This window comes from Polistes dominula, unplaced genomic scaffold (assembly GCF_049000335.1).
Source record: "Polistes dominula isolate Pdom_NZ unplaced genomic scaffold, Pdom_raw_medaka contig_18, whole genome shotgun sequence".
NCBI lineage: Eukaryota > Metazoa > Arthropoda > Insecta > Hymenoptera > Vespidae > Polistes > Polistes dominula.
The window spans coordinates 4,518,266-4,531,817 of NW_028301164.1; the positions used below are offsets into that span (position 1 = coordinate 4,518,266).

The 13,552-nt window shown below is 29.3% G+C and overlaps 1 protein-coding gene across 2 annotated transcripts; it reads right to left on the reverse strand.

Moving 5' to 3' along the window:
• Positions 1-1,872: 1,872 nt before the first annotated feature.
• LOC107070132 (UNC93-like protein) lies at positions 1,873-9,941 on the reverse strand. 2 transcript variants are annotated; one of them, XM_015328038.2, is made up of 8 exons: positions 9,691-9,941; positions 7,365-7,831; positions 6,295-6,581; positions 5,532-5,760; positions 5,166-5,325; positions 4,840-5,107; positions 4,408-4,699; positions 1,873-2,239 (listed from the first exon to the last, which is right to left on the reverse strand). In XM_015328038.2, the coding sequence occupies exons 2-7, from the start codon at positions 7,634-7,636 to the stop codon at positions 4,440-4,442; spliced, it is 1,476 nt and encodes a 491-aa protein (XP_015183524.1). In that variant the 5' UTR covers positions 7,637-7,831; positions 9,691-9,941; the 3' UTR covers positions 1,873-2,239; positions 4,408-4,439. The 2 variants fall into 2 exon arrangements, with proteins under 2 accessions (XP_015183524.1, XP_015183523.1); XM_015328037.2 differs by lacking the exon at positions 1,873-2,239 and adding an exon at positions 3,056-4,200.
• Positions 9,942-13,552: the final 3,611 nt, after the last annotated feature.

Here is a 13,552-nt window from a genome sequence, read left to right on the forward strand (position 1 = left end):
CCTAATGATGTCATACTTGATCTTAATCGAACTTGTTTACTAACTTTGTAACTTCTTTCTCCTTTCTTCGATCAAACAACAATTTATTTTTATCTATTTTATTTTATTTTTTTCACTTCAATTCACCTTTTCCCCAAATTCAAAAATTTAATTAATTTCTATTTTACAAAAAAAAAAGTTACACGAACAAATTACATTTGTTTTTTTTTCTGATAAATTAAACACGACAATTTACATATACATATAATATGTAATTACTGTTAGAAAAACATTTTGTATCTTTAAATTGTAAAAGAATACACGTTTGTTTTCTATTGCAAACTCTAATATCCATTAAAAATGTAAAACACAGATCTTTAGATTCGAATGTCGGTGACCCAGACGAGAAACACGTACGGAAGTCTTTGGAGAGGAATACCTAATAGGGATAGGTGTCACATGACTATGCCATAAATTGTTGGATGATCGTTAAAGAGTTTAATCCTAGGGAAACATTGGATGCATTTGGGTCGTGAATCCTATAAAAAGAAACTATAGAAGAGACAAATACAATCAATGGTCATGACCCAGGACATCAATTGCAAACTGGGTCAAAATTATCTGTAAGCCCCCTTCGAGTCACGCCCGTCATTTTTCTTTATCGTTGTACGAATCATTCGAATAAATTTTCCCATAAGATTATTTCATTCTTTTATATTTTTATTATTAATAAAAATCGTTTGAAATAATAATAATAATATGTAATCAATATATTATGTAAGTGAAAATTATTATGTAATATTTATATAACCATGGGTATATAAATAAATTTCTCTTATGAAAAATCTAATCGAACAAATTTTCTAATTAAACCTGAAAAATAATTGGTAAAATTAGAATTATAGAAAAAAAAAAGAAGAAAAAGAAACTCTCTTTCATCCCTTTGACCATTCATTCAAGAAACGTGTATTCGCGTCATCGTAGAATTTTCAAGTTCAGACGGTAACCCTCGCAGTCATCCGTAAAAAATTCCTTTAATCGATTTCGTCATTGCTTAAAAGCTAACACCACGAGTTTATTACGTAGAACGATGACGAAAAATATTTCTAACCTTGACATTATAAATGCATTTTTTTCGATAAAATTTATTTACTTATAAAAATGATATTTTTCAAAATCGTTCTAAACATAATAATAATAATAATAATAATAATAATATAATGATTTTCGATGGAACGACGTTTCCTCTTATTTTCGCATCAACAATTTCAATTGGCCATGACACCAAAGACTACGACGACGACGACGACGACGACGAAGGCCAGCAATAGTTTATTACAGCTACTGTGAACAGTTTCGTGACTCCATAAGGAAAAGGCGGAGGTAGCTGGCTTTCTCCAAAGCCACTTGACCCGGTCCAGTAACATCCATCCATGGGTTTGTCACGGTTGTGACATTTTCAACGATTTTTCCACGTGATAAACGTAAAAACAAAAAAGAAAGAAAAAGATTGTTTCGAACATCAGAAGATATGTCTGAGATCTACGTGGGAAAAGTCAAATTTTTTCTATCTTACTAAAGCTACTACTTTCAGTTGTTCTATTAAAAACAACATGTGTGCAGATCACACCGTGTTAGAAATGAAATCTTAAAAAAACTAAGTTTCGAGAGAATTTTCTTGTGAATCTTCAAGTGCACAAAACCTCCACGTATTAAAATTTGATATTATTTTTGATATATCGAATGATGCAACATAAATATTACTGAACGAACAGCTGTACATTTCGATGCCCTTTACAGAATTATTTTTAATTTTTAATTTTATTTTTACATATATATGTTATATTTGAAATAATTAAATTTATATAACTTACGATGTTACATTTATTATTTACATTATTTCTTAAAAAATGCATCGGAAATCTTAATGTCCAATTTGAGATAAAATATATTTGATAATTCTTATAATTTTCCATGGACATAATTACAGAGTTTCGAATTTTCTATCGATTTCTTGAGTAGTCAAGCATGATACAGCTTATTAGCGTCAATATTAACAGAAAGTATAAAACCATAATCATAGAAAAGTATTGATATATACGGGCAGTACATGGTATTTATTTATAACCCGTATTTATATGCGTCCTCGATTTGACTATTAACTTTTTTCTTTTATTATTTTTCTTTTTTAATTTGCGTTAGAAGAATTTTCATTCTTACAACATAATTCCATAATTTTGTTTCTTTTGACATCGGTATTCTAGAAATGAAAAATTTATACGTAGTTGATTACATGATGTTCGTTTATTTATAATCAGATGGAAGAAACAAAAGAGCAAGCAAATGCAATCCACTTTGATGCGAAAGAGCCTATCATTTTAATATGTTTTACTTTTGCCCGTATAGAAAGTTGACCTAAATATGTTTTTTGAAATAAAGATGTATATTCGTATTTATTAATGTTGAAAATCGTGCTCGTAGAATATCATAAGAAATTATTTTCAATATTAAATATATTTTAATTTAAATTTCAAAATGAATAATATTTCGATTGATTTAATTTTTGTTATTTTCTTAAATATATTTTTTTTTAATTTCATTATTCATTCTCAACGTATGAACAAATTAGAAAAAAGATGTAAAAGAAAAGCTAAAACGAGATACAACTTAACGCATTCATTTTATAATCAATATTCATGAGTCAACATCGTTTGCTCTACGAATTATGGTCGGAAATCTCTTCTTGATCTTTTTCAATAAATAAGTTTTCACGGTTTAGTAGACATTTATATTCTGTTATTGGTCGAAACAACATCTCCAATTATAATCCTAAAAAAGAAAACTGTCTCTAATATAAAAATATAAACTCATACGAGAAATTATTTTATTAGATTTGACAATAAATGAACGATTCATAATGGCAACAAGGGTATTACGTATTTTCTCATTAATACTTCATTTCGTTATAGGATAAAATGTTGGGCGTGTATACGACAGTTCAATTAACAGTATGCTCACGTATTATTAGGAAAAATATAGAGAAAATACTATGACGTGGAATAATAAGAATATGATATAAAACAGTAAATGTAATTTATTTACAAAATTATGAAAACAAACAGAAGGTTAAAATTAAAATTTATATTATTATGTACATCGTTTTATAAAAAAAATCCATAGAAATATTTCAATTATTGACAATTAAAATCATTTACCGTAAAGTTTTGCAAACAAAGCTGGCAACACCCACGTTAAGAATTCAAAATGAAATATGAAGAAGTTGGGAACGGGGATTTATAAAGTCGAGGATATTCGGTTAGGAACAGCTTTGGAAAATAAAGGAAATAGAAATATGAACGAGGAAGAGAAAAATAAATTAGAGAAAGATAATAAACGTACTACGAAATAATAAAATAACAACAAGTAGAATCGCGTAATAAGGGAAGGAAAAAACGTGTTTACGAAGTTTTCACACGAGTATTATAAAAATATTCTATTCGAGAAGAATTATTGCATATAAATCGAGTTCAATGAAGCGCGTAACAATCAGTTCTACGTATGCAAATAAAACCATTATCGGGAGAATAACTTTTCCTCGGATATTTTGAGTATTATAAAATATGCTCGAGCAAATATCATTGCTTATCAATATCCAGATACGTTGCTAAATCATAGATTGATATCGAAGTTTCGATATGAAAAATCATTTTCGATTTCTTATTTCGCTGTCACATAACACTTTTCCATTCGATATTGCATTTAGCCCGAAGCGTGTTCGAGTCTATCACTATGTTAAATTTTTTTCCTATTGTTTTTCAATCAAAGGAAAATAACAAATTTTATTTAAAAAAAACAAAATAATAAAGAATATTGTCTAACTTTTCATCCATTTGTATTGCACATTTAACTTCTAATTAAACAAAGAAATAAGAAACAGGATAATTAGGCTCTTATACTTCGGTCGATATTCGAATAAAGGGCGCCTTTTTGGGGAAAACCGAGACGTCGAGATTCACTTTCGATTAGATGACGTGACGCCACATATCGTAGAAATCATAACTTTCGTTGTAAAATTACATCGCTGTTGGTAGTACAGATAGCTCACTTATCAAACGTTCTTTAGCGATTTCGAAACATAAACGTCAGGTGGCACATCCGTACAGGTTTCTCTTGATTATTTTCACAAAAATCTTAGCCGTTAAGCAAATACCTGTGTAAAATCTAGTAGATGTCCATAAGAATAAAATAAAAAACATATATTATGGTACAAATTATATATGATATGTCTGTCTCTCATTTTGTTACTTTAATTATTCAATCCATCATTCCTAATTTTTAATTTATCTTTCCATCATACAAAAGAATATATATATTGGTTAATTTGTTTTTTCTTTTTTTCCTGCACGCAGAAAACTCATATATAATTACCTTCGTTATTATAAATTCGTTTGAACGAGTTATTATCCTGTTACTTCGTTATCAGCAACCAATTCGAAATCTGGCTTCTCGTTTATAACAATTGATTTTGTTTTACCTATCCATTCGATAATAGAGTAGCCTATTATACCGATGCAGAGAATAATCATCAAGATGTGAATTTTTGTATACGTGCACAAGTAAGGACTGTATATGTAAGTTATCACAGAGCCAGTGGATTCCCATAGACGAAAATTGGAATAAGCTGCCTCTTCTCTTCCAGGGAAAAGTAAACCATTTAAAGCTAAGAATAAACGAGTCATTAAAATTTGATTGTACCATCTGCTGACAAAATAGGTATTTTGTTTTTATCTATGAGTTTGAAACGTTTAAATTCAGTTATCTACGATAGATAAAATACACAAAAAATTGGTAAAATCTTACAGTTAATTTGCACCAACCAGATGGAATCACAAATACCCCATAATCCAGAAATGATAAAGAAGAGTATGCCTTGATTAGGAGTCGGTTTCCAGGTCAACATAAAAATTAATATTCCCATGTGTAGGCAAAAGGCAAAGATCATCACAGAAATCCTGCCAGTCAATTTTATAATTGAGCCCGTAGTCAAAGCTGCAATAGCGTTGGAAATACCGAAGCATATCATAACGTATCCAATGTTACTGATCCCCCAAGCGCAAGACACGAAAGACTGAAAATAAGAAACAAAGTAGCAAAAATGATGCCGAAGTGTATACTTGACAACTCACTGCATTATAATCGGCAAAGAGAAAAGCTTGTTCCGCTCCGATGAAAATTATTATGGGCAAGATTAAAAGCTGATTTTTTTCTTTCAACAAACTCAACGTAACCGCCAAGAGTTTTAATCCTGTTAATCCTGTACCGGAACCTTTTCTACCTCTGTCATATCTACAAAAAAAAAAAAACCAACAAAACGCGAGAAGAAAAGAGAAATAGTTCTAATAATTCAATGGAGTTTGAAGAAAGATTGATGACAAAAAAAGTTATCAGTGAATAAAGAGAAAAGATACAATAGATATAAAAAAACTAGGCATTAAGAAGAAGAAAAAAGTTGTTCGTTACGATCCAACAGTAATATCGTTGGTGTGTATTACCTAGACAATGAATCAACCCCAAAGACTATAACCAAAGAAGCCAATATCATAAGGGCAACATAAATTCCTGATATCAAGTGGATCCTCTCTATCGGTGGTTGCTCCAGATTTGGATTGTCGTTGGTAGACGGAGATGCGACACAAAAATTGGCTCCGCAAATCTCAGCAACAATAGTACTGTTCAATGACATGTTCGTTGATATCATTTCATTCTTTCCAAAAGATAGAACTGTAATAAAGAAAATGAAAAAAGAAGAAAAAAGAGAGAACAAAAACAAAATACGAAGAGATCTATCTCGTTCTATTAATTGTCTTCCTTTTCTTGAATTTATTCTATCAGAATTATTCAACCATACTAAAGAAACGTGTTCGCTTAATAAAATTAAAATGAAAGATAAATGCCATTACAAACTGAAAATTTACGATTCGTAATCGATAATTAAATATGCGATACTAAAACGATTGCTCGTTTATTCAAACATGATTGCACTTTTAATCAAGGCTATTCTCTCACAATCTGGTCATTAACGTAATTGCTAATGCGATTACATATGTACTCCTTATATTACGTTTAAACGTGTTTTATTACTGAATGAGTTTACTCACCAGCAGAAGAAAGGTCAAGAATTACGAGCAGTCAATGTAAACAATGTGAACAAGAAGAAAAAGAAGAGAAAAAAGTACAAATTACGACTCTTAAAAATGTATATGTAAGAGATACTCGGTGTAAAAATTAAATAAATAAATAAATATACGTATTTACCTGCCGATGAGATAAGATTGCCCCATACTTGTGCCATCTGATAAAACATAAAGAATAGACCAAAGAATCTAGTGACCAAAACATCGGATGCTAGATCAGATATAGTAGCATAAGCTTCGGACACGACAGTAAGATAAGTGCACTTGGCGCACCAGAGTGGTCCACCACCAAGTCCTACCATCAGTCCTGCTGGGATCATCGTGTAAAATCTTGGATAAAATTGAGCTGCTATGAATGGCACGTAGGTCAGAATAGCTAGAGACATTGTCCACTTGCAACCAAACCAACTGGAAAGATAAGCATACTACTGCTATCGCAAATAAATGTAGAGAAAGACGGAAGTAAGGATAACGAGTTAGGGAAAATGTAATCTCCTAATAATAAAGTTTATTTTCAAACGAACAAATTTTCTTGTAATAAAAAGGGAAAAAAAGAAGAAGTTAAAACAAAAAGAAAAATTTGAGAGGAAAATTTGACGACAATTCGATATCATCTTAATTACCAGAAGATCATTCGAACGATAAAAAATTTTTCAAGAGGTCGTAAAAGGTCTTATTCTCGAGCTATTGTACTTGGAAATAATTGAGACAGGAGAAAGGAAGAAAAGGGATGGAGAGAAAAAGAAAGAGAGAAGTTTGTGAAAGAGGTAAAAGGGAATAATTTGAAAACGAACGAATATTATCTTTTATCTTGAACGAGCAAGTCGGTTGGTTGATAGCTTACAGATGCTGATGCCACCGTTAGTTTCGTCAAGGAGAAGAAAGGATGATAGGCAAAGTTATGGAAGATTTTATAGACGTTCCTTCGTTTAGTTCACCGAATACTAAAGTCGATCGTTTCGATCCTTCTTAAGGTTCTTCTAAATCCACATAAAATCGCTCTAGCAATAACAAGAGCTTTTTATTTGAAAAATATCTTTCTACGCGAAAGATGATCGATATTTCAGAGTATTATCTTTTAAAATACGTCTCTGTATGTTTCGTCTGGCTTAGTGCCAACTACTATTTACGAAATAAAGGATAAGAGAATATGTGACAAGATTACGTAGTATCTTCTTATCATTTTCTCACCTTATCACCAAGGCCGGAAGGAAGATGTTGCTAAATATTAAACTTCCGTAGATTGCTGCTAGGGTGAACGTGCCCAGAGATTCGCTAGAATTTATGGAACTTTGGAGATTCGTTGCACCCATAAAAGCAGTAAAATTCATCATAAATGCAATTCCTATTAATAATATGTTTTTTATAATACGCCATCTTTCCGTTGGCTTAAAACTGGCTCTTTCGGTTTGCACTTTGACGAATTGTCCGCTGGTGGTATTATGATTCTTCTCCGTCGTCATGATGATAATTAAATTGTTATTAAATTATACAATTTTCTATGAGTACATCAAAATCCTTTTTACTAAATTCATTTCATTTATAAATCTCCTTGTTAGATACCACGCGTGGAATTTTATCCGTGCATGTAATGTTATCCGTGCGAATAACAAATATTTTCTCATAAAATGCAAATAGAAATCATTCTGTTGGGTTATCTGTCGAAACAATAATTTTTTTTTAACATCGTTAGTATGCAATTAAGTAATTACTATGTTTGCTGATATAATTAAATTGCAAATTAATTATAGAAAAAATCAAATGTTTTTCCTCAATTAAATACACGAACGAGCAAATATCACGAAACATTTGTATTCAATGGTATTCCTTTATAATCATAAAGTGTGCAATAATTGGGCAATATTTCACAATCAGAGTTTAATCTGAGATAAAAGCAGATATGTGTGAAATCATACTTCTACACGTATAATATATATTATATACACACATATCTATATACCCATGCACACACATTGCTACTACCAACGAAATTGATACTTCAGTGTATCCAATAACGAGAGGCATTATCGTATTTGCGTCGGAAATCTCTCGTGAATTATAATTCCCATCGTTATATACGATAGATGAAGATACGTTTAGAAGGAATAGACCATGATGCTCAATAATCATTTCATTCATGGTAATGATAATAAAAAAACAGTAGGAAGATATACGATAAGAATAATATTCTTTAATGGAAATTAATTTTATCATAGGTAAATAATTTCGAACATTTCAATTCGATAAAAACTTACACACGTAAACGTTCGCTTCACGATTTTATACTATTTCATCCAACTTTTTTTTCGTTTTTTTCTTGAATACAAATATTAAGTAATTTGGAAATCATTCAGAACTATTGAATTCATCTAGACAGAACCGATATCTATATTTCCAACGAAAACGAATGAGAAATAATATTTATCTTCAATTCATTTCTAAATTAGCACGAGAACTTATAAACGTTCTTCGTAATATCGTTTTGATTGCACCTATAGAATATTGGATTTCAACGAGTAGTATCGAACGTTGTTGAAAACTTGTTCTTAATCGTTATCGGTAACTGTTTTGTCCTTGAGAACTAACATGTGTGAATACTTGGGCTGCATAACTGAATATATAAACAACTCCTTTCTATTTGGTACAAAACATACTAGATTGTCGTTGTTTTTTATACATAATCTTTGATATACAAAAAAAAATTGGACCACATTTCGAATTTATCGATCTAAACTTACTGTCAACATTTATTGTATTAATTTTGTCAACATTATTTATATCAAACAAAAAAACTGCAAATTTCCTTAAAAAATTAACGAAATAAATGTAATGCAAGCTTGGAAAAGTAACGCTTAATGATTGAAAGTGATTTTATGCATTACTCGTCGTGATCGAAATTAGCTTTTAAATGAAACACCGAATCGCAATTAACAAATTTCATTAATACGTACGTGTACGTACATTTATATTATAAATATACTACTACTTTAATGAATAAAAAGATGAAATAGTGTCAGAATCGATAGCAAAAGTTAGTTTATTTAACAAATAAGTATGTAGAAGGAATATAAATCATTTTGGAATAATAATCCAACGAAATAATGATTGAATATTACTGCAGATATAATTATGGATAAATTTTATTCTAAATAACGAAGTACTTTGACATTAACATAACTAGATATTGAGAAAGAGGAAAATGTCGACATCACGTCACTTCTTTCGACTAATTCGTATAAATAAAAATTGATATTCTTTTTTTTCCTTTTTTTTCTTTTTACAGAATGTACTGCTATATCTATATCCACTGTATTTTTAGTCGTGAACAATAAATTTTCTTTAACAACACCTGTGTTAATTCCTATCATTGAAGAAATCGATTCTTACAAGACCACCGAGAAGATTATTCTAAACGAATTCAATAGTTTCACATAATTTTATACTCATTAATAAATATTATTCAATATAACAACAAGAATATTATAAAAAATATATAATTATAATATATTATACTTACAAGGTGAAAAATTATGATTTTAATAGAGGATTAAAAAAATGGTGATACAAAAATAAAATTTTGACGATTGAACGTATTCATTCCGATTTTTCCATTATTATGCCTCCCTCACACTTGTTTCTTATAATATATTATGTCTGTTGTTTTTACGTTGTTGATTTTCTTACTTTACTTTGGCACGTATTATACTTAGTGGTTTGGCCACACAGAGGACACGATTGAAAATGATACTGAAGCGATCGGGAAGGCGAAAGGCGATGATCGTTGCCAGCGTTATTGTCCCCACCATGAATCAGTCCTCACCTTTAACGATACTACTTAACCGCCTTAGTTTTACCTGCGGACGATGATAATTTCATCTGATTGGCAACTCCTACACATTATTTTCCTCCTATCATTGTCTTTGACCAGTTAATCAAATATTCACATATTTTTTCCCCTAGCATATTGCGATAATCGAAAGAAAAATACAGAATCGAGTTTTATTTATCTACGTAAAACGCATAACCGATGCAAGCTTAATGAATCTAATTAAATAACTATTTTGTTCAAACAGTAAAATATTTTATTAAATAAATAAGAAGAAAATATACTATACCATACTATATCCAAATTGATTTTACTTTCTACAAAATAATTATATAAATAAAAAGTTTAGGTTAAACAATTTTAATTTTACTCTCTACTAGATAATTTCAGAAATAAAAAGTTTGAGTGAAAATATTTTAATTAAAAAAGAATCGGGAATATAAAGTTGGAAAAAACGTTTAGTTTATTGGGATGTGACGGCTTGCTTGAATGTGGTTTTTTTTTTCTCTATTTCTAACTAGCTGAAATTTGCAAATGCGAATATCTGTAGATTTAATATATATAGTACATATAAAATAGAACAATAAATTAATTAAAATTTTATATGCCTCTCACCTCCGTTAAGATAATTGTTGGCAATAACGAAACTGGTGAGAACGATTGCATGATTGTCACGCGCCAATACGTTTTTCATTTATAAAATACGAAAGGGATTAATAAATTTATTTAAATAGAACGACTATTCATAGTTTTTATATTGATAAATATCGTTGATACGATTTTCTATTTCTGCTAAATATTGCTCATGATCAATCGATTTTATAATACTTTATCGAAAAAAATTACATTATTTTTCTTGAATTTTTTTCTAAGATATCTGAATATTCTTCAACGATACTCGTCATTTATTATTTTATTGTAAATTCTAATTTGTAAGTTTCAATATTATATTACATTATTATCATATCTATCGAATATTTCAAAGTCGAAATGATCAAATACTTTGATAAATGGTTTGAAAAATTAGCTTTCTAGCAAATATTTTCTTCGATTTCAGAAGCACAATTCTGTTTTACCTTTGGTTACTTTTATAATGGTTAACATAAATCATACGATTTTTTTTTCTCAACTTCTACTTTTTCTTCTTTTTCTTCTTCTTCCTCTTCTATATTTTTCTTTATTCCTATCTCTCCGTACGCGTATACCGAGGTACTTACGGAATACTGTCGGTATTTGTAATAAATCTTAAGCTGCTTTGTTATCATCTATGATTTCAATTCCGTAGCTTACGTGTTTTCCTCAAAATGCATTTAAATATTCTCGATGATATATTCCAACAGACTTATTTCCTCATTGTTTTTTTGTCTTTTTAATATAATCAAATTTAGAATATTGAAAGATACAATAAAATTAATTTACAATTTAATTACATATTTCATCCTTTATGTATTCCGTTGTATATTGAAAGAATGGAAAGAATGAAAAGATTGAAAGATTAAAAGTTGCAAAATTAAACTTGTATGCAAATACTTGTTAGAGAGTTACTTTTTAAAAGTATTGAACATAAAAATATAAATTATATGCGTAGGTTAAATAAAAAAAGAATTGAATTATATAAAAATAAGACATATAAAATATTTTTCAATTTGGTCGTAAGAATTTGTAAAAATGTAAGACGATGAAAAAGGAGCTTTACTTGTTGCTGCCAACGTGCTGCTCTCCTTTTCATGCATGAATATATTCGCGAAAAATATTTCTCCTTGCTCGAGATAAAGTTGAGCAAAAGAGGTAAGGGAAAACGAAGAAGTCACAAAATGCATCCTCCTTTCACTTTTTCCATTTTTAGTTTTTTTTCCTATTCTTTTTCTCTTTTTCTCTTTTTCTCTTTTCCTCTTTCTTTCTTTCAACCTTCTTTCATGTTCACGAATCCACGCTTAGGTAAGCTTTGCAAGGAGAACTTACGAATAAAGAACTTCACGTTTCTAGATGCAGTCAGTATTTGGAAAGAATGCTTACTGTACTATGAACATATATATGGAGCACCCAAAAAAAGTTATGAATTTTTCAAAAATCAAAATATATACATAAATACATCATGGAATTATATTTTATAATATAAAAGTAAATTTAAAGAAAAGATAGAATAACAAATTTTATGTTTCGTTTGAAAGCCTGCTTCCAAAATAATTAAAAGTTTTTAGTCTTGAGCAATTATTTCTATCATAAATTATATAATGTTCTCTAGTTTAACAAATTATTTGATAAATCTAAGATTCATTTGATTATTTTTAATAAAATTCATGTGTCAGAAGGACCAAAAGAAAGTTAATAATAATTTAAACATGTAAATAGATTTTACTTTGAATCTAACACAGCCATTCGCCCGATAGTACTTGCGTTACATAATTTACAATTAGATTTGGAATAGATCACAAGTAATATCGACCCAGGTCTCACCGCGAGAAGGTTGCTGTGTTCGGAGACCCACGGGCTAAGACTCTACTTCTGTAATTATCTTTCTAACTAGTACATTTCATTAGCCATTTGTTAGAAAGAAAATTCTAAAATTCAACCGGAAAAACGTGTCACCAAATTTTTTATCCAACTTATTATTTAAGTTAGATGAAAAATCATGTACATCGTTTTAAATCGACCTACCTACCCGATTTACAATCCTAAATTAACGCAAACATATAAAAGTTGTGACGTAGATTCGATTGGAACTTTAAATAATATAAAACGCAAGTTCCTATTAAACAAACGCAAGTTCCTAATACGCAAACGCAAGTTCCTAATACGCAAACGCAAGTTCCTATTAAACAAACGCAGGTTCCTATTAAACAAACGCAAGTTCCTAATACGCAAACGCAAGTTCCTAATATACAAACGAAGAAATGTAGCACGCAAAGTATTACAACATGAACGCACGCATTTATGTGCACTAAATTGCATTGACTATTATTTTAATAATAATAAGAATTCGTAATGTTATAAAAAATACTCCTAATATTATTTAAAACCTGATAAAAATATTTTAATTTCTCGTTGGATTAAAATATTTTTTTTATGATTATTAAATTTATATTTTATTCTTTTATAAGATTAAAACAATTAAAAAAGTTCTATTTACATTACTCATCTTATTATAACATCATAAATCAATCATTTATTTTATTATCTTATCATTTAATATATAATTCTATCTAAGACTAATCCTCTTCAGATGCTATTAACAATATTTCTACCTGTGAATAGAAACAATTAAGAAAGATTTATAAAAAAAAAATCAATGAAAATTGTTCACACACACACACAAATAGATTCATTACATTCATACATTCATATATTCAGATACAAAACCCACCACCACACTACTATGACAACACAAACTACAAACACTAGAATCGATCTTGCCAATCTTTGTCTTCTGTCTTCTTATCTTTGTATTCCACTTCTGTAACAAAAAACTAGATGAAAAGGGCATGTGTGGAAAAATGAAATTCGATGTAGAATCCCCGACCAAAAATTTCCAATTAAAAAAAAAAAAAAAGTT

Excerpts from the sequence above, each read along its gene's own strand:
- LOC107070132 (XM_015328038.2), bottom strand. The coding sequence starts at position 7,636 with ATGACGACGGAGAAGAATCATAATACCACCAGCGGACAATTCGTCAAA. Across the intron at positions 5,761-6,294 it reads CAATCTTATCTCATCGGCAG|TTCTATCTTTTGGAAAGAAT; the intron begins GTAAATACGTAT and ends TCTTTATTACAG. Across the intron at positions 5,108-5,165 it reads TCTTTGCCGATTATAATGCA|TCTTTCGTGTCTTGCGCTTG; the intron begins GTGAGTTGTCAA and ends TCTTATTTTCAG.